The sequence below is a fragment of the Cyprinodon tularosa genome, unplaced genomic scaffold (genome assembly GCF_016077235.1).
Source record: "Cyprinodon tularosa strain WSP-4 unplaced genomic scaffold, ASM1607723v1 ctg103, whole genome shotgun sequence".
Taxonomy (NCBI): Eukaryota; Metazoa; Chordata; class Actinopteri; order Cyprinodontiformes; family Cyprinodontidae; genus Cyprinodon; species Cyprinodon tularosa.
Genome location: NW_024037816.1, coordinates 1,076,091 through 1,100,532, shown reverse-complemented (window position 1 = coordinate 1,100,532; position 24,442 = coordinate 1,076,091). Strand labels below are relative to the sequence as shown.

At 38.2% G+C, this 24,442-nt stretch overlaps 1 protein-coding gene across 2 annotated transcripts in view; it reads right to left on the bottom strand.

The window, feature by feature from the left end:
- Positions 1-24,442, bottom strand: part of nfatc3a (nuclear factor of activated T cells 3a) — a 76,294-nt gene that overhangs the window by 6,000 nt on the left and 45,852 nt on the right. For both annotated transcript variants that reach the window (XM_038280980.1, XM_038280990.1), the window contains exons 4-9: positions 20,546-20,745; positions 19,847-20,019; positions 16,664-16,804; positions 12,870-12,925; positions 12,260-12,386; positions 8,241-9,317 (exon numbers count right to left, since the gene is read on the bottom strand). In XM_038280980.1, the coding sequence (XP_038136908.1) occupies positions 8,241-9,317; positions 12,260-12,386; positions 12,870-12,925; positions 16,664-16,804; positions 19,847-20,019; positions 20,546-20,745 (1,774 nt within the window). The remainder of the gene's footprint in view (positions 1-8,240; positions 9,318-12,259; positions 12,387-12,869; positions 12,926-16,663; positions 16,805-19,846; positions 20,020-20,545; positions 20,746-24,442) is intronic.

The window sequence follows — 24,442 nt, the reverse complement described above, 5'->3', positions numbered from 1 at the left end:
ATGACAGAACTACAACCCTGAAAAGAAATGTTCTTCCACACATAAAGAGACAGAAATGAGACATTCATGTGAGAAGCAGCCCAGAGGCTCATAGTTACTCTGGAGGAGCTGCAAAGATCAGGTGGATCTAGAAGGAGACCACCGTAAACGAGTAATTTCACCCCTTTATTTCTAAAGAGCACATCTCAAGGGGCTCATAGAAGAGATCCCTCTAATGCAAAACAGAAGTAAAAAAGACATTCGGACATCCAGTAAAATAAGCACGTCTACTTCTAAAATGGAAAATGAGCAATTACCATAAACCTCTATGACACACTGAAAAAAGTTCCCTCACCCAGGCACAATAACATCACTCTGGCAAAGCCCCTTAAGCAAATAACATGAAGACTGACTGATTTTGACTCCAGAAAACGAAGACAGTCTGCCACAATCGAGAACTTTTTAACAGAAGAAAAAGAGAGAAGCAAGGTCGGATTTGCCTGCAAGAGGGAATATCAAAGCAAACAATTTACACTTGCAGCTTCCTGTAATGACATGCAGACTTCTCAAAAATCGAATAAAAAAAAAAAAAAAAAACAAGTCTGACCAGTAAATGTAACTTTATTCTGTAATCTAACAGATTCCTTTCATCCTTTAATTCAGATTCTGCTTCTCTGTCATCATTTTTTTTATTTCCTTTGAATTCAATGAGCACTGAGACTCTGAGTGGGTGAGGATGCAGAGTACAGCAGAGAGGCTCATCATAGAGTCAGTTTCTTACAGTCACTCATCTCTGAATAATTTGTGGAGTTCCAATTTAAAGTGACGGTAAGCGATTCGCAGGAATCCCAGCCTTTGATCTGGGACACTGCACTTGTTCCACCCTGCAGATCACTACAGGGGCCACAGTTAAGAAGGAAGCCTGGAGCCCGAAACATTAACTTAATGAGATCAGCAAAACAAATGGTAATAATACATACAGAGGGAGTGTCACATAAAAAAGCTTGTGAGGTTTGAAAAGCAATTACTTGTCATTAAATCAAAAGCAGTAGGTGGAGATAGTGAGATAGCAACTTAATTCGTTTTGGAAACCAGAAAAAAAAATAGCCATAGGTTTCATAGTATAGCTCCCTTTTATGCACAGCAGCTCTTCATTTCTAAAATGGAAATCCATTTAACGGCTCTGCGTCCTCACTTAAGCACCGCTAAAACAGTAGGGACTCATACATAGGTACTAAATAGCAGAAATCAATCCAATAAAAAAAAACTGCAAAAGGCCAACAAGCCAAACGGTTGCTGATTATTATTTTTGACCTTTTTTTTTTTATAATAAACAATGTGTGCAAATCTAAAATACAGTACTTTTTCAGTAAGAGGGAGCTCCAGGCTTTCCCTGCCTAAAAAGACAAAAAAAAAAAAAACTGTTGGCTGCACAAACCTTTTAGACTTTGCCAAAACCTCAGCAATACGCTCTGTCTGACCAGAACTGTGTGGAAACATGAGACTAAAAGTCATTTTCCACTTGGTAAAAAAACAAAAAACAGAATAGAAGCCATTTTTGCCATTGTTTTTAAAGAGCAGCAGCGGCACTTTATGGAAACATTTTTTCCTTCCACAGTTGCAGTCATTGACTGAGGATCTTGATGTTATTTCTGTTCTAGCTGATTAATGGCTGCACAAAGCCTCCGACTCACATATGGCTTCACAGACATATTTACTTCAGCAGGTTAATAAAAAATTTTTTTAATCTCTTTCTTTGTTTCTAACACACCACACATATAAAACTGTTTATATTGATGTAAAACTAGGTTTTGTTTTCCAGTTCCTCTTATAATGAACAGTTTTAGTTTTATTTTATCGATTGTGGAAAAAAAAAAGTTTAATATCTTCTTCTTTTACACAATCAAAACTTCAGTTTTGATTGTGTAAAAGAAGTGAGGAATTCAAATTTTGTTTTTATTACACTTTGGGGAAATAACTCCTTTTACAGAAATTATACATCATATTTTTGTTTAAGGGAAATAAGCAGATGGGGGGATTATTTAAAAAATAAATACAAAAATCTCCATATGTTGCGGAACTCTCAATACTTAAAAACTTATAAAAGTCCAAATCTATTTAACATTGGATCATAACCTTATTTCTTTTCATCACTAAGTAAACTTTGCAAGACATGACTGCTGAATATCTCGACCCAAAGCAGTAATATTTACTATTTTGTCATTCCTGCAGCATGAAGCTGCAGAGCAACAATGCTTTAATTTTATTCAGTTCACAAGTTTTATATTAAAATTAATTACTTTTCAGATTGAAAATTTTAGCTTGCCATTTCTAAAGTTTTAGGATTACTTGATCTATATTTCCAGTGAGATTATGCCGCGTTCTTGTATGCAATTTCTATACAGAAAGATGAAAACAGAAGTTAGCAGCAGTAGGGAGAACATGCAGTGTAATAAGCATGTGATGCAAAACTGTTTTATCATCAGCTGGTGGAGGTTCCCTTCATTGTAAAGAGGTTTAAAAAAGGGCGATCAAATGATCAACCTTTGCTGTTGGTTGGCAACAACACATGTTGAACCATTTTAAAACTGCCGTAATTTTATTCTAGTCGGTTCACAGGAGTCAAACTTGTAATATTTAAAAATGTTTCAACTTTGGGAAAAATTATGCTAATATGTTTCAGTAAATATCTCTGTAAGATCTATTGGATACCTAGAGTTTGTGCAGCTAAATCACAAGCGTAACCCTTGAAAGTTCAAATGGTTATAAACAACACTGCAGTAAGTATTGGGTCTCCTGTCTTTACACACATTCTGCAGAATCCGATTCTTAATCCATAGAGGTTGAATGATGTGGTTCAACCCTTTGCGTTTATAACAGCTTCACCACTTGTGGAAAGCCTTTCCAGAAAACTTCTATATTTAAAGGCATTTTTGATAATTCATCCAGAAGGGCATGGCTGAGGTCAGACACTGTAGGACAAGGCCATACCTGTAGTCTCTGCTCCAATGAAGTTTAAAAGGGTTTTATGGTGTTAAAGCCAGAACTCTGCAGGCCGTTCACATTCTTTCACTTTAACTTGATAGCTCGATAGAAAGGCATGATTATTCACTCCAGAGAACATGTCTCCACAACAGCAGTACTTTACATCATCTGAGGATTTGAATTCCTCTTGAGGATGCAGCTGGTCCACCATGTAACCTATACTTTACACACTGTTCTTTGAATAATCTGAGGGTAGATGAAGTTTGGAGATCGGTAGCTATCGTTCACAGCATATGTGTGCTAGCAGTCCCATAACATATACCATATAGTCTTTAAAAACTTTTATTTTAAGCTTTTTATTCATGTAGCCACAGTTCTTGTTTTAGTCCATCACTAAAATAAAGATAAATGAGTTGAGAAGTTTCAGACTCACTGTCCTCCATACGTTCAATGCTGATATAAACTGAAAGTTCTCCACTTTGTTAATGTAATCTAGACTCACCTCTTTAATTCATAACCAGCAGACAGTAAAAATGTTCTTAAATTTTAGCTGCCAAATGCATTTCCAACTGATGCTCTCAGTGGAGTGGACCCTGCAGCGGAGCTGGATTAGGAACTTGTCTATCCATCTGTCTATCGGTCTGTCTTCTCACCTCCTGGGTGCTCTGAGACCACACACACACACACACACCCTCCACACACACACTCACACCTCTAAAACATCAAATCAACAGACACAAATACAACGCGTTGTCTTTTTGTTCTCATACAGAAACACACACACACATCCCAAGCATGCGTTTGGTGTGCGTCACACAAGCCATCTGCTTGCTAACCAGAGCGCCTTCTACACCAGGGGTAGGCGACGTCGGTCCTCGAGAGTCACTCTCCTGCAGCGTTAGCATGAATCCCTTTTTCAACACACCTGAAAAACTTACCAAAACATGCATGAAACTAATTTGGCCTTTTGCTCCATGTGTACAAGCAAAAGCAACTATAGTGTTTGGTCTCATACCACGGCATAAATCTGCAATTTTTTTGGAGTTTGATTTAAGAAAAACTTTTAAAGAAGCCATTTCCAAAGTATTTAGGCTGAAGGAGCATCCTCTCTGAAAATCAGACTGAAGGACTGACTGAAGTTTCTTAATGAGCAGTTTCAGATTGTGGTTTCTTTAGCATTTAAAGTTTTTTTTCCTTCTGATATCAGTTTAAAAAATGAAACAATTTCTGTAATCTCATATGATTTTAGTCCTGTTAGGATTATTTTCCTTTCAGGTTTGCATCAAATGTTGACATCTCCCGAACTGGAGGGATGTGATCTAATAAAGAGAGAAAGCAACAACCTCTAAAGCTTAGCACTGCTTAAAACTTCCTGTTGCTACGTTAAAAAAAACTGGACAAAGGAGCTGGGGGCCATGGAAAGATATTTAAAGCTCTAGACTCAAAGGGGGACCTTAAAATCCTGGACGTTGCAAACTATTCTCATAATTTTTCTGGCAAAGACGGTGTAAACTGACTTTTTCACACTAGCCTCAAGGCTTGAAGGACCATATTTAGTGGGTAAGTTTCTATCTATTTGTATCATGAGCTTAATGACAGACAATTTTGGATAAAAGAATTTGATCCGTGCACAAAAAGGATCCGGTAAGAAAACACATCAAGTATATGTTTTGGGAAATGTTTCTCATTTTTAAAAGTTGTTTGGCTTTTCTATCCTTTATTATGTGATAAAACCAACATAAAATGGTGAAGTGGATAAAAAGTTAAACATGGTTTTTAAAAAATCTTCAATAACTGTAGAAATCAAATATAAATCAAATCAATGCACATATTTTTAGGTTTTTATGTGTAAAAAGATTTATTTTATTTCTTCTCTGTTGTGCACTACTTTGCTGTCTGTCAATTAAAAAAAAACAACAAAATGCATGGAGGTTTGTGGTGGTTACATGGCAAACTAGGGAGAAATTCAGTGGATTAACCTGTCATCTATTGTGAGCAGGTTTCTGTGCATTAGGTTGACCCCTTTTAAAAAAAATACCCCACAGTGTGTAAGTGTTTCAAGCTACTTTTTTAAATATATATTTTCTTTTAGAAAAATAATTATAAAGCTGTTAAATCTACAAATGGACTTTAGAGTCAACTCTTAAGACAACAGCTTAAACTAAATATCCTAATTAGAGCCGTTAATGTGGATCTACACATGCACACATAAACATAAGCATGCACCGATATCCAGTAGATCCGATAACTGCAGTATTCCAGCAAAAGTCTTTTCAAGCAGCAAAGATTAATTCAATCTTCTCCCACTTCCGTGGTTCTGAAAACCCCAAAAAAGCTCCAAAGTGCAATTAATCTTCCAATCTCTGCCAGAGATAGAACATGTGACAATTAGCCATTTAATCTGATACTACAGCTATCAGTCCTCTTTGTCTCTATGATATTCAATACCAGGTGACAGGCCCCTCAGTTATCAACCAAGGAACACAACTTTGCTCGGCAACAGCAGACTAGATGTTATCATATTTATCAGACATCGAGGTTTCAGCCCAGTGAAATCCTAACTACGGCTCATCTGTATTGTTTCACAACAGATTCATATATGTGCAGCGTATCGCATATAAACTGCTGGATTTAATCCCTTAGCTGTTGCTTGCTTCAAACAAAGATTATAGCTTGTAACTTGGCCTGTCACAATAGATCAAATAATCACATGGTTGTGATAAATGTACGATCAATTAAATTAATTAATTAATTTGCATGCTTGTATGTTCCTCTGGTGTCTCCTTTTCTTTCTTGTCTGTATGAAAAGTGGTTTTACTCCGGTGCATCGGTTTCCACTCACCCCTCCCCTTATCGTTTCCTTAGCGTACTGAACGTAGCATGACAGCCTCGTGACTGAGGAGTAGAGAGCCAGAAAAAGAATAGCCAAGATTTGGAAAAACAGAGATGAAACTGGCTCCAAAGCCAACAGCTGCAGTTGGATTCACACCGAGTGACAATGTATTGTTTATCGCAATCATTTCTGAGACAAATTATCCTCAAGCAAAATTTGTTATCACAACAGGCGCGTTTGTAACAAATAGTGGGGCCTAAAATAACTTATTCCAAACCAATGCTTGTAAAAAGAAAAAGATGTCCAGTATATTCGTTTAGAGTAAACAGTATTATTTAAAGCTTACAGGATAAAAAACATTTTGAGCTTTAGCTTAAAGGAATAGTACACCCAAAACATGATTAGCCTTCATTTTCTACTCACCCCCATGCTGAACAACACCCTGGAGTACTTTTTTGATATCTCAAATGCATCTGGAGATCTGGGAGGCTTCTTGCTGTCTGCTGACATTCAAATAATGGAGGTCTATGGTGCCCGAGGCAGAAAGGTCCATAAAAGTCCACAAAAAACGTGTCAATATTCCTCCATGCTGCTCGTCCGATGTATTCCAAGTGTCCTGAGTGGGTAGCATCCAGAATTTACTCGAAACGAAGTCATTTAGAATGTTTTTAGAGCATAAACAGTAGTGTATAGGATTTCCTGAAAGCGCGCACATGCGCGCTCACGACGCTACGGAAGCCGGCAGACAAGCCAGATGAAAGTGCGCATTCAGCGTCTGCTCTGCCAATAATGCAAGCGTAGAAGAAGAAATGTGCTGTTTACCTGTGCAAAGAAAGAAACAACGAAAGAAAAATGTCTGAGGACTTCAGTGTTGAGGAAGAGCATGAGTTCTTTGCCGAGCTGAATGCACTGGTTTGGTCTGCCGGCTTCCGTAGCGTCGTGAACGCGCATGTGCGCGCTTTCAGGAAATCCTATACACTACTGTTTATGCTCTAAAAACATTCTAAATGACTTCGTTTCGAGTAAATTCTGGATGCTACCCACTCAGGACACTTGGAATACATTGGACGAGCAGCATGGAGGAATATTGACACGTTTTTTGTGGACTTTTATGGACCTTTCTGCCTCGGGCACCATAGACCTCCATTATTTGAATGTCAGCAGACAGCAAGGAGCCTCCCAGATCTCCAGATGCATTTGAGATATCAAAAAAGTACTCCAGAGTGTTGTTCAGCATGGGGGTGAGTAGAAAATGAAGGCTAATCATGTTTTGGCTGTACTATTCCTTTAAGTTATATTAAAGCACTGGATGGAAGCTAAGGAAGAGGGGTGTTTTTCAATGACAGAGAAGAGGGTCTGGTTCCGACCTTTTTAGCAAAAAGCTTAACCTGCATCGGAGCACAACACTCAAGAGCTACCGGTAGACTTCAGAGGCATCGGTTTGTCGGTTACATTGGCAGTGCAGCTGGTAAAAGACTGGGTGACCACGGGTAGTTGGGAAAAAGCTGAGATAATCTATAGAGCCTCTAGACAGAGGCTTTTAGTGTTGGTGAACTTATTTTTTGGGGTGTCTCTACCCCTGCAGGAGCTGAACACCTTGCATTCATTCATTTTAACACATACAAAACAAGCATGTAATTCACAAGCTTATAAGGTGATGCTTAGAACAGTGACAGGAATATACTTACCATCATTTTCGGACTATAAGCCTCGACTTTTTCCCCATTTTTCGACCTTGCGGCTTATATAACAATGTGGCTTATCTATGGACTTTTACAGCTAACTAGGCTAATACCTAAATCTATCGATTTTACCATCCACCAAGTTGACGTCACATTTGTTTCAACACACAAGTACTGTAGCCGCGCACGAGGGAATGCGGAGGTCCTCCGGAAGCAAACTTCTACCGCGAGTGGTACGAGACAGAACAACAGCAAGAAAGACGGACATTGCGAGCGCAAGACAGTTTGTGTGACATCCTCATTATGGAAAACAAACGTACCGGTAGAAATAATGAATAGGAGCTTCCCCAAACAGTTGCCTCTTTCCCGACAATCCTCTCTGTGCACGAACCATATGGTAATTAAACATAAAAAACCTTTGGTTTATAGTCCGGTGCGGCTTGTATATGTACAAATCATGCAATTTAGCTTCTGCGGCTTATATTCAGGTGCGGCTAATAGTCCAAAACTTACGGTATATCAAATGATGAAATTTAAAGCATTATCTGTTAAACCCAGTTTATATAGAGACTCTGATTAATTAAATCTAAATGACTTATCTAAATCTAAACTTATCTAAATAAATAAGTTCTGCAAATTAGCATAAGTTAAACTTCCTTTGTATAATAAACTTCAGCTCATAATCAGTGTTTCAATGTATTTAGTCCTCATAGAATAAGTGTATTGTTTTCAGATATACTATATGAACATTTTGATCTTACCGTCATCCAGCGTGATATCCTGCAGGCCGATGGAGCGGAAGGTGGGCTCCCTGTCCTCTGGCTCCTGCTTAATATTTAGCCTCTCCCCTTCTGAGGGAAACGGCCCCTGAGGATGACCCAGTGGCCCCACAGCTGAGGGGGACAGACTAGTCATGACGGGACTCATAGCCTGTGGAGAAGGCTGCCCTGAATGTTGCTGTTGCTGCTGCAGGGGCCCCAGAGGACTGCCACCTGAAGTGGGTGAGGACGAAGTGGGAGACTGGTAGGGCAGCGAGTGGATTTGAGGAGAAGAAGGTCCAGAGTGAGGAGAAGGAATCATTCGCTGTTGGGGTGCAGTGGAAGGTGTGGGACAGGAGGCTGACCTCTGGCTTACAGGATGGTAGCCCAGACCTCTCTGCAGCTGGGAGGAGTGCTGCCCTGCGAGGGGGTGCCCTGCCTGAGACGGTACCTGGTTAGGACTTGGAGAGCAGTGAAAGCCTCCAAGTGTGTGGAGGTGTGGGGATGATGGAGAGAGCATAGGCTGATGGTTCTGAGGGGATCCAACAATGGGATTGGTGGGTGAGGAGGAGAGAGCAGATGGCGAGGAGCAACTAGAGGAGTAAACTATTCCAAGGCCTACTGGATGTGATGCTGCTGTTGGGCTCTGCTGAAAGGGGATCCTCTCATAGGTCTGAGAAGGGAGGCTGGGCTGTCCGTTAAAGGACAGATTATGACTCGGACTGTGGCTGTGTTGCAAAAGCTGGTAAGTGGGCCGTGGGGGAGCGGGAGCAGAGCTCTGGTGGAACTTCATGTGGCAGTCTGTGGGGGGGTGCTGCAAACTGTGACCCTGGAGGTGAGGCAGGTGCTGGAAAGGCGGGGAGCTCAGGGAGGGACAGGGGCCCGACAGAGGTAGCAGGCCAGGTCCTGAGCCAGTGGCCAGGCTGTGAAGAGAGCTGGACAGAAGGTTGTCCGATGGGTGGCCCTGTTCAGGAGAAGGAAGCTGAGGGTGCACCAGACTGGGAGCATGTGTCAGGGGCATGGAAATGGGAGGTACAGCAGTGAGATCCAGCTCGTCTCTGTGCTCCTGTTTCACCATCACTAAAAGAGGAGTTAAAGAGAGAGGATGAAACAGTTACTTTCTGTTGGATCACATGTTTTCACTATCCTGAGTGGATGTTAAACTGAAGACAGTTTCTATTAAATTTGGGTGAGCTGCAGAACAATGGGAGATATTTTGACGTGAATGTGTGGAGTGTTTAATGTAACATATCAGGTTTTTAATATCTATAATTATTGTTCACAGCAGAGCCTTTTTTCGTCCAGGGAATACAAAAACAAAACATTCCATAATCACTGTAAAAAATGGTTTCAATCCATGTGATTGATTAGTGAATGGACGTCAGTTACTAAATTATACAAGCTAATAAATGTAGAAATGAATTATTTCTCAAGTAAATAAGGGAGTCATTTTGTGTGTATCAGACTTATATATGCACATATAGGCCAAGATGCTGCAAGAATAAGGAAATATATTTGTCAGCTTAAAAAGAAGACTGTCTTATTGTGGAAAAGCTCAGTAATAAATTAAAAAGTACACCCAAACGACATCAATGAGGTGAGGAGAGTCTCTTGAAAAATGTGACAGCAAAATAGGTCTCATTCCAGATTAAAACAGCCTTGGAAAAAACAGGCTGACATTTTCATTGTAAATGGGGCCATTCCTTTTTACTGTGACAGCTTAGAGCTCTGCTATGCCAATCCGTAACCTATTTCCCGATCTGGTGCCTTGTGACCACAAGTTTTATTTTTATCCAGCTCTGAATCAGAAGAGAGCATATGTTGTCAGTCTGGATGCCATAATGTGAAATGTGTGGGATGAGGAGCCGAATGCCCCCCAGCCCAGATCACACTGAAACGAACAAACGAGTTCACTGACTGAGCCCTCTTCTCACCCCCACAGACAAGAGGCTCAGTGGGGCTAAATGCGATATATTCAGATTGGAAACCGAGCTCCTGGGGTGTTTAAGTAGGAGAGTAATTTTACTCTGAATTTAAATACGTCTATCAATAGCTGGAGTCGCAAAAAGAAACAAAAACATCATTTTTTGGTCAGCTTTCACCAAAAATATTTATCATTAGGCACAGGCTCTATAGTAGAACTCATGATGAAACATGAAACACCACTTATTGGCTGACTTTCTTTTTTCTCTTTTTCTCCTGCCACAATAAAGCAGGCGGTGTCCGTGGTGACATCAGCGGTGTCAGCGACCCAGCTTGACTGACAGAGCAGCGTTAATCTACACTGCTCTGATTGGTCGTACTGATCTGTCAGCGGGGAAAACAGGAACTGCTTGTGACGAGTGGGCGTGCTTGCAAAAAGAAAAAGCTGGGTGGGTGGATGGGCAAGGCCGCTTGTACGCATACACAGAAACGCATAACAACACACAACGTACACACTGTTGCGGTAAAAGTCACGGTTTGGATGTGTTGCACAAAATGCTCACATGTCAATATAATCCGCCAACACTGTTTTCAGTTTGACTGGTTTTAACAGAAAAAAAGAAAACAATAACAATATTAAAGAAAAAAAAACATACTGAGCTGATTTGACTCCAATGAAATGATCACAGACGCTCAATCACACGTGAAAGACGCGAAGCGGAATCGAATTTACAAAATGATCGCAGCATAATTCGTGTTCAGTGGAGTTTTACTGGATAACAAAAACAAAAATGCAGCAGTGCATGTGGAAAAAAAAGGATGTCACTTTCAGAAAATAAACAGTTGGCAGGTGTTAATCTCATTGTTAGTGGAGGGTTCCCTCCTAAACCACAGCAATACAGGTGCTTCTCAGGGAGTTAGAAAATCACCAAAGAATTAGATTAGTTCAGCTAATTAATTTAAAAAGCACAACATGAAGATTATAATTGTTTTCATTATATACTTCATGTTAGTTGCTCATAATATTTTATAATGAGCTAACAAGCTAATAAGGAACTTATATCGTCTTTTACATTTAGAATAAAACTTCCCAACAATAAAAAACAAAACAAAACAGAAATCTAATTTTAAGGCACAATCCTGGTGAACACTGTTGAATTAACACTTTTCCAATTAACAGCAACAGATCCCTTCTGATAGGAGCTTAAGCCACACGAGGATTTTGCTTAAATGCAGGCTGCTCTTAGGAACCAAGCATAATGATGGAAAGTTAAGTGAAAGCAGAAAATGCAGCAGGTAAAGTTGCACAAGCAACAAAAACCACGACAGCCAGGGAAGAGATGTGAATCAAAGAGAGCCCACTCATGACATGAGCTACAACTGTTGCAATCCTTTTGTTTTAGCCACTGCTGAACAATAGGGATGCTACCTGGAAAAAAATAGCCAAAGTACTTTTTTTTTTAGTTGAAATTAGAATTTTCATTTAATTTGCAAACTAAGGTTGTTTGGGATTTAGGTTTGGAGAACCATAAAATTCTATATTTTCTTGAGGTCGGGTGTGAAGTTAACAGTCAGAGTCAGCAGAGCTGTCTACCAAGCAATTCATGCTTCATTCTTCTCACACCACATCTGTGAAGCTGATGATTGTGATTTTACATTTTGGAACCAGACCCACATTAAAACACATTATCACAGTGCTTGATTTGCCAGCAAACTCATATGACTTTAAATTCAGTTTGGCACAAAAATACTTTATTGAGCCTAAAGGGGAAAAGGGCCAAAGCCGCTTTCAGCAGGTCCATATTTCTGTATAAATATTCTTTTTGATGAATATTTTGATTTTTTCTCTTTAGTTGTTACTCAAATAAATAAACTTTTCAGTGACATTTAATTTGCACCTGCACTGCAGTTAGAGAAAAAAAAAGCAGTGGCAGCTCACAGAGCGTATGTTGAGAAGTGTGCAACGCAGCAAAAATGGTATCTCTTCTCTGAGTCAGGCTTTATGAAATTAACCTGGACAATTCGCTATGGCAGGATGTAAAGGATACATGCTCATTATTTTAGTTCCCTTTAATAATGCCTGCTTTCTCCAAACAAACCTGATAGGTAGGTGAAGCGCTGTGATTGGCTCCTTTTCCGTTTTCCATTGCAGACATAAAATTGCACCTGCACAGCTGAAGTTACAGTCTTACTGTGGTACGGAGGGATTTCCACGACAATGCATGACTGAAAAAGACAAAAAAAGAACACATTACTGACCTACATTTCTGGACATGAAACCTGGTATTACCTGTCAACATAAATAAACTGTTAAAGATAGAAGGGGTGCCCAGATCAAGGTTCTGATTCAGGTCATTTAAAAGGAAACACCTTCGTATGCCAATTCTCAGTATATAACGGACCTTTTTAAGACAAAACACCAAACATGTTCAAAGTCATAATTTCTTTTCAAAAGACATCAATTTTCTTTAGCATTAACAGTGCAAATAAATCAAAAATCCATGTGATAAAAAAATGTACAAAGAAAAAAGCTTAAATGCCTGAAATTATTAAGTTATGTTTGAATCAAATAAAATAATTAATATATAGTGGACATTTTTTTACACAGTCTTTATTTTCATTAGAGGCAAAATAGTAAACAAAACAAAAAAAACATAAAATAAAAAAACCTTTAATGCAAATTTACAGAAGTGAAAAAATAATACTTACACCCTGGGTTTTTTCTCGGATAATTTTTGCTTCAACTTCCCATTGTGGTCGTCCATCTAAAACAAACAAAAAAAAAAAGATGAAGACGGAGAACCAAATTAATATAGTATAAAAATGTTTATTTCATAGATGGTTGAATATTTTAAAATAGATTTCCCTGTCTGATAAAGTATTCCTGTCTCTAATCAAATTAGGAAAAGAAAGTCTAACAGCTTTGCCTGTTTAGAATTATGTTTTTCACTATAAAGTATTTATAGTGCCTTTAAGGTGTCTAACAATGGCTAGATATTCATGCAAATTTTCCTTTGAGGGCTATGATTGTGTGCAGAGACATCTTAAGGGCTGTCGGGATAAAACAAAATTTCTTTGTGGTTGAAAGAAGTCAGTCATTGCAGCATTGAGACAAATAAAAAAAAGAAAGCTAAAAGCTTCTAAGCTGAAGGAAACTCAGATGCCTCCGATTTTTTTTACGCTGCGCGCATGTTTCACCATGCATGTATATTCTACACCTGCATGGCCTGTTCCACAAAACCCAAAGGATTCCCCCAAATGCCACCAGCAGGCATCTGCAACATTTCTGCACAGACGCCAACTTCAAATGTAGATTAAACAAACAAACTGCTTGTTGTATTTAAACCATTAAGAAAGCTGTTAGAACCCACTTCTCTCATAATTGGTTGATTATTAGTTGATGCTCTTATCTTAACTGAAAATGAAACTTAGATGCGGCCGTCAAATTAGGCAAATTAGGTAGATCTAACCCCAAACATATCACCTCTTCTGAGAATTTAGAGCTCTTTCAGTGAGCAATGACCTTGACAGTTGACAGCAGTGCATTATTGCTGCACAGCTTGTTGACATTCAACAGGCAGCAGCAAGGGCCCCACATGTTCTGTCAGACAACAAGCACCGACAGGAGCCTCATACCACAGTAAAACAAAGGGCTGGATTTACCCAGCCACACTGCTCTTACCATTGCTCTGGGGGTAAAAAATTACTGCCTATTGTGTAAAAAAAAAAAAAAAAAAAAAAACAGAGTTAAAAGAAAACATTTTTAAAACGTATAATTGTAAATTGTACAGCTTTTACAATGAGACAGCAGCAGCGCCCTTGTTCCATTAGTCGCTGTTGGAGGTAGTCACACTGCTACAGCCTTTAAAGACAGACTCTTTATATAAACAGCCATGGCTGTAAAAGTCAAAGACCTATACCAATTATGGACTTACTTCAATTTCAGTTTTTCACAAAGTCCAGTAACTCGCATCGTAATCTTTATAGTTCACATTTTAAGTAAAGCCAAATGTGCATCTATTTCTTGGAAGAAGATGATTGTTGGAGTAATTTTTATTCTTAAAGCAGTGAATCCATAAACTCATGACACACATCTGCCCTTACTTTGTGCTTGATCCTGTTTTACCCTCGCATTGCTCCTTTAAAATAACCTAAAACTAAAATATTCATCTCTCTGCTCTTCTTTCTAATGCTAAAATAAGTTATTGATGTATTGATTATGGGTAGAAAAAGCTAAGTTTTAAGCTTTCATAACAGATGAGAGAGGCTTCTGCTACAAAAAGGAGGACGAGATTTGTGAAGGAGCCGGATTTTTCATTTGTGTCATTTCCCTCAAATTGAAACACTATCCCCTCATTTGACTGGGTCAAATTTTCCAAAGTCTAAAGAAACGATTAAACAGGCGCTTCTCTTGAATGTAAAAAGGAGAAAAGCTGCAGAGCCACACCGGCTGTCAATTCAAATACAAATGCTTTGCCTTGGTTCATGACCAACCTGCGCATAATGCTCTAAAAATTAAACAGAACAGGAAAAGGGTTTTAATGAATATTAATAAGTAAAATATAATGGAAACTACATTTAAAGAAAAAAAATCAATCATAACACAGACATTGGGAGTTTATAACTGGGTGAGGCCAGTTAAAGGGGATTGATTTTTGTAAGTGTAACCCAGCTCGTTCCTCATAAACATTCTTGTAGCTCCACATTTGTTATTTTGAAGCTCAAAGATTATCACTATTTTATTTGATCTGTTTTAAGTTCAAATAACACAATTTAATACTACTGTTTTTTACATCCAAGTCTGCCCTGCTTGCTCTATACTGTATGTTTCCAAACAGAGGGAATCTGGCTGGTTTACCCTTTGATTAAGAGATTTTACTTGATATTTTCCCCAAAGTAGAGATGTTTTTTTTTTTTTTTTACAGTCACAGGATCTCTCTTCCTGTCTGACTAATGATATTGTCACCATATTTCTGCATAGATCTGACCTACACAGAACAGGGGTTTACTTAGGTCAGTATAAGTTAAAAAGCTATACTCACAGCTTTGTTTTGTTTTTTTTATCACGCAATGCAATATAATTATTTTTAACTTGCTGGTTTTCATAATAAAGTATAGTTGTTGACATAAGAATGCCCCTCAGGCTAATTGCTGTTAGAGGAACCTCTCTGGAACAGCTAGTTGGATGTGTTTTGTGTAACCGAGGTGCAGTAATAAATGCTGCTTCATCACTACAGACTTTTTTTTTTTTTTTGTTAATCTGCTTTGATCTTTTAGGTATGAGATTCTGTACTGTAAAAATCTGTCATCTGTCTCTTTTTAATGTTTCCCTTCCTATTGCAGGTAATCAATGTCTATTTCCAAAGAGAGTGCAATGAAAGCATTTATTTGAACAGAGCTAATCAACATCATGTTTGGATCCACTTTCACGTTTTCCTTTCTTCTTCACAGTCTATTGATTTCATGCAACATGGGGCCCAAGTCACAGCCAACCCAAGGAGTGCCTCTTAAAGGTTTCCACCCGCTACTCTAGCCTGCCATGCTTCACTTGCTCCTCCTGAAAAGGGCCTGAACACATTCCCGAGGGCAGATCATTTAAATACAAGACTTTTAAGTAAAACACTTGCTCACAGGGGCAACACCACTCAGCTTTTTTTTGCCATGTGCAAACTTGAATCTGTAGTTCTGCATCAAAAGTACCTTGGGCAGGTAGGGACTGGTAAAGAAAATGTCATACATAAAAAATTTCCACAAAGCTCTTCCATGTCCTTCATTGAAGAGTAGCAAACAAAAATGGAGATAATGAGGCATAGAAAATAACTTTATGGAAAAAACTTTAAGTACAACTAGGATTTAAGCTGGTAACAGGTAAAAGCAGGTTTTAGGAATACCTACTTAAGTCTTAAAGTTGCTTCAAGCAAGCTACATTTCATATAAAGAGTCAACATACATTTCTAAGTATTCTTTCCTCCAGGAGAAGGAAAAAACAGATCACAGTTAAGCTACCTGACGAATAAATAAATCTTCCTTTATATTATTGTTAATATACATATAAAAATGTTGTAATAAGTAGTAGCTAATAACTGAGAGGGCATAACTTTTTTCTGTTTCCTTGAACATCTAGGATGCTTGAGGAAACCTCAGCGTTCACAAAAAAAACTCATGCAGGTATGAGAATAGCAAGGAAACTCCACATGGAGGAGCCCAGGGCACACGGTGCAAACCATTGCACTATTCAAATTAAAATGTGGTTTCAAAAGTAAACCTCATTAGTCAATTAGGCAAATCACAAACGGCCCCATGTATAAAGTGTCAAAAACAGAAACCGGGGTATCCCTTCTGTAAATACTTTCATTCTAAACACAGATAATTATCTGTTGTCCATGTTATTTAAGGCATTTTGTAAAGCTATTAAAAAGTATTTATCTAAAACTCAGAAATGCCATTTATCAGGATCTACCCCACAGTTTGAGACAAATATATTGCACGGGCACATTTCTTACCAGGGCCTTTCTCCAGGAAGATAACCTTGGACTCTGGGAAGAAGTTGGAACCAGTGATCACCATCTCCTCACCCCCACTGACCAGACAGCTGGTGAGGCTGGACTTTTCAACCTGCGGCAGCTCCTGAGCTGAACGCTGGGCTGGGAGAGATCCAGAAAGTTGCTGATGAAATTACACACTGCCATTTTCATATGTCTGAAACTGGATATTTACACATAATGCATGAAAAAATGTCTCCCTCAATGTCGGATATTAAATAAGTCTTAAGGTTCCTTGTTTTAGGTCAGAAAGGATTACTGTAATTATTTCTATGGTCTAAATAACAGAGCACTGAAAAGGATAAAATAGTATTTTTTTTCCCTGTCTTAAACAAAGTTCGAAGACATAACCTCAGTATAAAGTGTTCATTTAAATCTGCATGTTTGGGTTGAATATTTTAGGATATCCTAACACAAGCTTGTAACCATAACTTAGATAGGGATGAATACTAAAGCTGGCACCGTTCAAACCCGGCCACCCAGATGGTTCTCGCGTAGCAATAAGCAGCGTTGTGCATGAACGCGATCAATGAACGGCGTTTACTGAATACGTTCATATTTTTTGCCATAAAGTAAACTGAGCGGATCAGCATGTTTACTGCTAGTACTCGTCTGCACAATTCAGACTAATCTACTAGTATTTCTGAGGCCAGTTTTGCAGAGTGCTTGGCAGAGTTTTATGAACTAAAAAAGAAAGATTTGGAAAGAAAAAAAACATGTTTTTGTGCAAACTGTGGCCACCAGGACTTAACAAATGAGTCCGTACATCAGCCACATTCAAATTTAAAGCGATGCATCGAATTAAAGCATCTTGGGAAATACCTGCTACTGAATGAGGAACATAAGAAATCATCTTTGATACAGATGTTTTCAGCAGAACTTGAATGTACCTGTATGTTTCCGAAGTTCTGTGTAATTTGGCTAAACAAAGGCTTCACTACACATACAGTTAACAGTGACTTAGTATTTTCCCTTTCTTTAAATCCTGATCAAACATTTAAAGGGTGAAGTTTTCCATTGTGTGGGGTTGTGAATTAATTTATCAAATTAACTTGAACTTAGTTCATTTTTGAAAACTGAACTATGAACATGAGCTAGTTCATTTTCATCCATGTGAACTGAACTTTGAGCTTTTTCTTTTTATTATGAACTGGCACAACATTGGCTTCGCAAGGATCATCTGACGTGGCCCCAGGGCCCCATTTGATAGTAATATTAAGGTCAATTTTAACATTTAAGAGATTTCAACTCCAATATTTTACTGGTGATCTACTCCTTCTTAGGAAGCACAACCATCAGGGAGACTGATTAAAGGGGATAATGCTCTCCTCTCACAAGTTCTTCTTGCTTCCTGATATCAAACATTGTTACCATCTATTTAGTGACATTTTCTTTTCAGGCAAGTAGCATCAAATCTTGCCACTTTAGAACACGTTGTTTGGTACTTAACAAAAAACAAATAAAAAGACCAAACACTGAGTTTAATGTCTTCAGCAAGCATTGAGTGCTGTTGTAAGCCCCTCCTACTTCTAAATCACCGAGAGGCTAAAGCATTTACAGGCTCATTTTGCAGGAAAGTCTGCCTGTAGTCAGTAAAGAGAGCAACTCCAGTGTCTTTCATCAGAAATGATGCAGTCATGCTTCCTGCAAAGACAAAGCCTCCATACCCTAGATTACGAAGTGGGATCTAAATATAATTTAATTTAATGTTTAACTTAATGTTTTTTTGGTTTTTTTCTCTGAAGTAGTTGTATTTTAAATAGATCCCTCCCTGTAAATAATTCACACTGCCTCTGTCATTCACTTGTTCACCTCATCCACTGTGCCTCTGCTATCTTTTCGTAGCCTATAATGTTTTTTTTTCACTTTTATTTTAAGATTGTGCTTTAACCTTTTGTTTATGTATATAGTTATCTATAACGGTTTTGTTTTTTTTGTTTAAAAAAAAAAAAACAATGAATTTTTTTATTCATTGTACCTTTAATTTGTTTGTTTTGTTGCTTTTTAAAAAATTAACCTGTCAATGCTGAATATTTTTTTTATTTTTATTTTTTACCCTTTTGTTAATTTAAATATAAGGTGTGGATAAGGGTATGGATCAAATATTATTTCTATAAGGAGTATCATTAACTAGTTACCTGAGTTACCATGCTTATGAGCACCTTTGCAGTTCGGCCCACGTGCTCAATGGTGGACACTCCAACACACTGGCTTTTGCTGCTCTCTGGTCCCTCTGTAACTAATTTAACATTCTGCTTTCTGGTCACTGTCCATTTCGAAGACCCCTTTTTTTGACCCAGCTCTTATCTGAGCAGATATGCTCAGATGTTGCCTCAGTGTTTCCATATCATGTTCCTTCCTACTGAAACAATCTGTTTAGTGAAGTCCACCACAATCTTGCAGTAAAATGCTCAAACAATATGATGTTTCCACCCCCACCCTTCTCATTTGGGATTGTAATTTTACATTAAACTAGTGTACTCAAACACATTGCTATTAGTTTGATCACACCACAAAGCAGCCCCCCAAAAAAGTCTGTGTTCCAGACTAAGTGAATAAATTATAATCTGGCTTTTAATGATTCTCTAGACTAATGTGTGCGTTTGTCTCTACAGGACTTGTGGTTTCAGCCAGTATGTTTAGAACGTGTTTTTTTTTCTTTTTATGTTCTGGGATTCCTGAACGGTATGATAGGTGGACATCCCCCCACTGTTTATACTTGTATATAATTGTTTTAACAGATGAATGTGGTATCTTGAGGCGTCTGAAATTTGCACCCAAGGGAGAACCAGACTGGTGGAGGTCAATAACTCTCTTACTGATATATTGGCTTATTTTTAAAACTCTTCAGTGATTTCATCATCTGAGAGTACCCAGATTGTCTTAGAAATATTACCGTGGTTAATGCAAGATAATAAAAAAATGATATGATGAGTTTTAATTTGACCATAAACAGGAAAACTTTATTCTAACAATTGAGAATTTGGAGAAAACTTTGTTTTTGTAAACACAATTTATGTTAATATGGATTCCACTTTAGAGGATTAAGGTAAATATAGATTCTGTGTACATAAAATCTAAGTGTTATAGAGCATTTTCTAAATGAAATATTTTAGCGTGATATAACAAAAATTGAACACTCACAGCACTCCACAGGAATAGAGGAAGCCTGCAGGGAGAGGACCTTCCCATTGGGCTGAGGGATGTGCACTCGGAACACCACGCGGACCCGTGTGTTCTTCCGTCCTATATCCGTCTCTCCCTTCCGCAGCTCGATGTCTGAGTTCCGCAGCTTCAGTATGCCAGCACAGTCAATGCTGCAAATAAAAAAGGGTGGCATGCAGGGGGGGGGGGACAACAAACGGTTGGCTCTGTGCAGAACAGTCATGATGTTAAATATCTCAGGCATATTCTGTTAGTACTTGTAAATGCCTTTGGGTGATAAAATAACCCACAAACCCAGTGGGAGATTGGCAACTAAAACTGCCAGTGAGGGCAGTTTATTACAGTTATAAATAAGGAAATCTCAACCAAGGCCAGTTCCTATGAGTTCCACCATAAATGAAACCAGATCCTATAAAAATATAAGTATTCAGCTGCAACAGGTCATGGTTATATCAATAAAAATTTGTGTCTCCACAGGAAACCCTGTAAATTTCCTTGGGTAACCAACCTTTTTGTTGGTATAAATTAAGAAAATCTATAAAATCTACTTTGGAAGACATCGCATCCGTTTACCAGCAAAAGCGTGTTTATCTTTCCTTGGTTAGCCTTTCCTCCATGGTGGTAAGCTCATAATGCCTTTATGAATAATGCATCCTTTAAAGCGTTTTTGACATCTACCTGGCTGACATGTTGTTTTCAGGAAGTAAGGGGATTTCAAGAACTTTGGTGCTGGAGACCACAATCTCTTGGCTGGCCGTTGCTACAGTTTTCCCCGTGATCCGGTGCACCTGGTAAAAGGCATGTGGCCTCAGGTAGCGGTCGTCCGCTGTTCCTATGAACATCTGCAGGTTCACAGGCTTCTCGCTGTAGCCGGTGAGCTGCAAGACAACAGTCAAAGAGAAGAATAAATAGACAGATGTGAGTCCTTGGGTCTTAGATGATGAAAGGTGTGAAAAGAAAAAATCTCTTCAGTTTCAGAGCAATCACTTAAAGCGGCTAAGGCATCATGAAAAGTATCCTGTCAATAAGAACCCTGATGTGCAGGTAAATGTACATTGTCAAAAGAAATAAAAGTAAATACAACTCCTTTCTAACTCCCACCTACCGAAAGTTTAAGTTTAATAATATGTTGTTTCTAGATCCAACTTGTGACATCAAAGGTACATGAAACACAGCATTAGAAGATATCTAACCTTTCCAATTGCTCACACCTCGACCTATTCTCTACTACACTTGACTTTAGAATATTATGTATAAAAATGAATGTGCCTGATCTTCTGTCCTGTTGAGTGTTGTGGTTTATTAGCTTTGCCTTATAGCAAAATGGTTCAAATCTATTTTGTCCGTCATAGAAACCAACTTTTTTTTTTTTTATACCCTTTTGTTAAGGGTAAGTGTACTGTAATGTTTTATCTGGGCCTTTAAAAAATGGAAGCATCATAGTAGGATAATAGTTGAGGCTAAAGAATTTTCAGTTTGGAGGGATTTCTATTTTGTACCTGGAGGAGAGACCATGAGCTCACTGAAAGGATCATAGGTCTAATCGGAGCGGAAAAGGTCTGTGCTTCACTCATGAACCCGATACCCCTGCAACTCAATTACAAAAAAGCAGAACAAAACTGACAGCTGGATGTAGGACTCCTTTTAGGTGAGTAAAAATGTCTGCAATATCCAGAAAAAACTTTTCCTTCAGAGCTTTTTTAACAGAAAACAGATGAAAAGAAATAAAACTTGTTTGAATAATAATAAATAAATAAAAAACACGACCTCTTAAAAGCCCAGCCCCTAATTAAATCTGAGTCCTGACATTAAGATTTATTTTTCTACTGTTTTGTATGGCACAGAAGATGCCATGGAAAAAGGTCAGCAGCATTTCCAGTGGTTCATTTTTGCCAAAACGGTGGGAAAAAGCCCAACAAGCAGCAGTCACTCTTTGAAGTTGTCTCTGAGTTCTGCCACCTAAGCCACTTTGCAGAGAGGACAAACTTTGATGGAGGAAACTGTTGCATGTTGGGTAATAACGAGAGGAAAATAGAGAAGAGCAGGACCTTCCCTCTACACCGGGATAGAACAAACACGCAGGCCGCACAATCCCACCACTGTTGTAATGTTGTACTTGGCAGACTCCGTGACGGCAGGATGGCATCCCCCCACATTCACGCCTACAGCGGACTGCTCTGAAACAACCACACACCGCCAGGCAGACGGATGGTAGCTTGCAGAGGCTAACAGAGCAGAAGAAGAAGGCCTTTCATTGCTATTTCACCACTTTTAACTGCCAAGCTTCAATCCCACCACAGCTGGCTCTTTACCCCTGCCGGTTTGCGTCACACACCCCGGTGTCAGTGCTAGGCAGAAAATGATCGATGCATGAAAGGACAGAAAGAAGGGGAGCTAGGAATAAGTCATTTGCTGGTCCAAACCACAAACATATTTTAAGATTTACAAGCCTGTGTTCATTTTTTGCAACTCCCACCATATTTTCTCAACTGCCTCCGTTGTGGTTAAAACAGGGAGTATGAGGAGGCCTATGCTCCACCATGAAAACAACCTAAGTATACGCTGTGTTTACAAGCATAATTAAAGATAAATGTACATACAAGACCAAGGAGTGATATTTGAAATTATTCCTGTATTTCAGCTAAATAAAAACATTGTAGATTTTTAGAGTTGTTTCATCAGAAAATAGAATACATACATATATTACATTTTTTTTTTTGACTTTTTAGAAAGAAAGAAAAATCACAAAAATACAAAGGCTTCATAGACATTTATGCTAGGAAATATCTCAGAGGAGAAAGCATCCCGCACTCTATCATTTGAGCTTTGACGTTGGATAAGCAGCTTCCATTCATAAGTGAACTGAGAAATATAAAAGCAAGCAAAATTAAAGGTAAGTCTCTATTTTCATTTGGAAAAACGTAACCTAACTTATAAAGACATTTAAATCTAACATTTAAACTACCGTACTGAAAAATAATCTCTTTGACACTGAACTAGACTTGTTGTGGCAAAATCTTGGCAGCTTCAGGTATGTTGACGCTCCTTTACAACATCCTCAGATGGAGCTATACAACAGCATAGTGATCATTTGTGAGTGAATGACTAAGCAGGATAAAATATCACCTTAATTTAGGGTGTGCTTCTGTGTCAGACTGGGTAATAAATCATAGGGGATCGCAATTAAAGCATGAATTCAAATAAACATAACATCTGGATTCAAGAAAACAAAGAATGTCAAGAATTAACTGCATCAACATTTGGGCTGTTTTTTAATAACACACACAGTCCTAAATTCTGATTGCAGGTATGCAGGTCTATGCTATATTATATGTGTTGGTGTGTATATGCAAGCCTTTAAATCAAGAGAGTATCCAAACATCTGTGTTCCAGATCGGAATACATTATTTAACTGTTTTGACTGTTGGATCTGTTCAAGGAGATACTATAGAAGGAGACAGATGTAAGGATATACGTAAGTTGGAGTTGTGTGATCGTAGGTAATGCCCAAAAATGATGTTTTTGTTTTTTATTTCTGTCTTGCTTGCTAGTTCAGGTCAATTCTACATAAAACATATTTTGCAATAAATTGGAAAGACTTAGTCTGTTTTTGTATTTTGTGAATTTACATATTTCCAAGTAGTTATAGTTCTTTAAAGTAATGTGTAATATAATGTAATATAAAAAAATACAAATACCACCATTATGATGTCAACAGCTTCTAAAAATTGTGTTGAGAAAATAGGAAAAGAAAAAGCTTTAATAAAGTAAATGTTCCTTTTTTTTTTCCTTTCTCAAATTAATTTTTTTAAAGTAACTAAGGCTTTGAAATCTAAGGAGGCCATGAATTAAAACTGATCAATTCTCTAAAAATAGTTCTAATTTTAAAAAATTCTGTAACGTTTCTCACCATGAAATCCTAACATTTTAAATTGCATTTTACTAGAGATGCTTACAGTTGTCTTCTGCTTTATGGAGGCTGTTTCTGTGTACTGTTGACCAACAATTCCAAAACAAAGTGCATTGCATGGAAACCAAAAGAGTAGCTACCATCAGTCTTATTGCACTAAAGCTGTAGGCAGGGGATAGCTGTAGATTTTCTGTTTTAATAAAACCAACATCATGTGATACTGTTCTATTTTTAAATGAAGTATTTGGATCATGAGACTGTAAAACTATGCTTTCTACTAGAGGCCTTGACACCATAACATTCTAACTGATTGACAAACTATAGACCATAAAGCCCATACAAGAGGAAAAACATATCACTGCCTGTAGCAGTGATTAATTCAGGATATTTTTAGTGACTTCCGACTTTGTGGATTAATTTCAAATAATATATACAGGGTTTTAAAAAAAACTACAAGTGTGCACTAATCTCTAGAATGCTCCAGGAATTAGTCTGTTCTACATGAATCTGCATAAAATACACCCTCCAGTTATGCCATATTCCTTACTCAACCCTCAAACACTTAATCTAAGTTGAGTGTAAAACATCTGCACTTTTAACTTCCTACCTTCTCTCTGTCCAAAATCTGCTCCTATATGAAACTGCAGTGACATAAATGGCAGTCA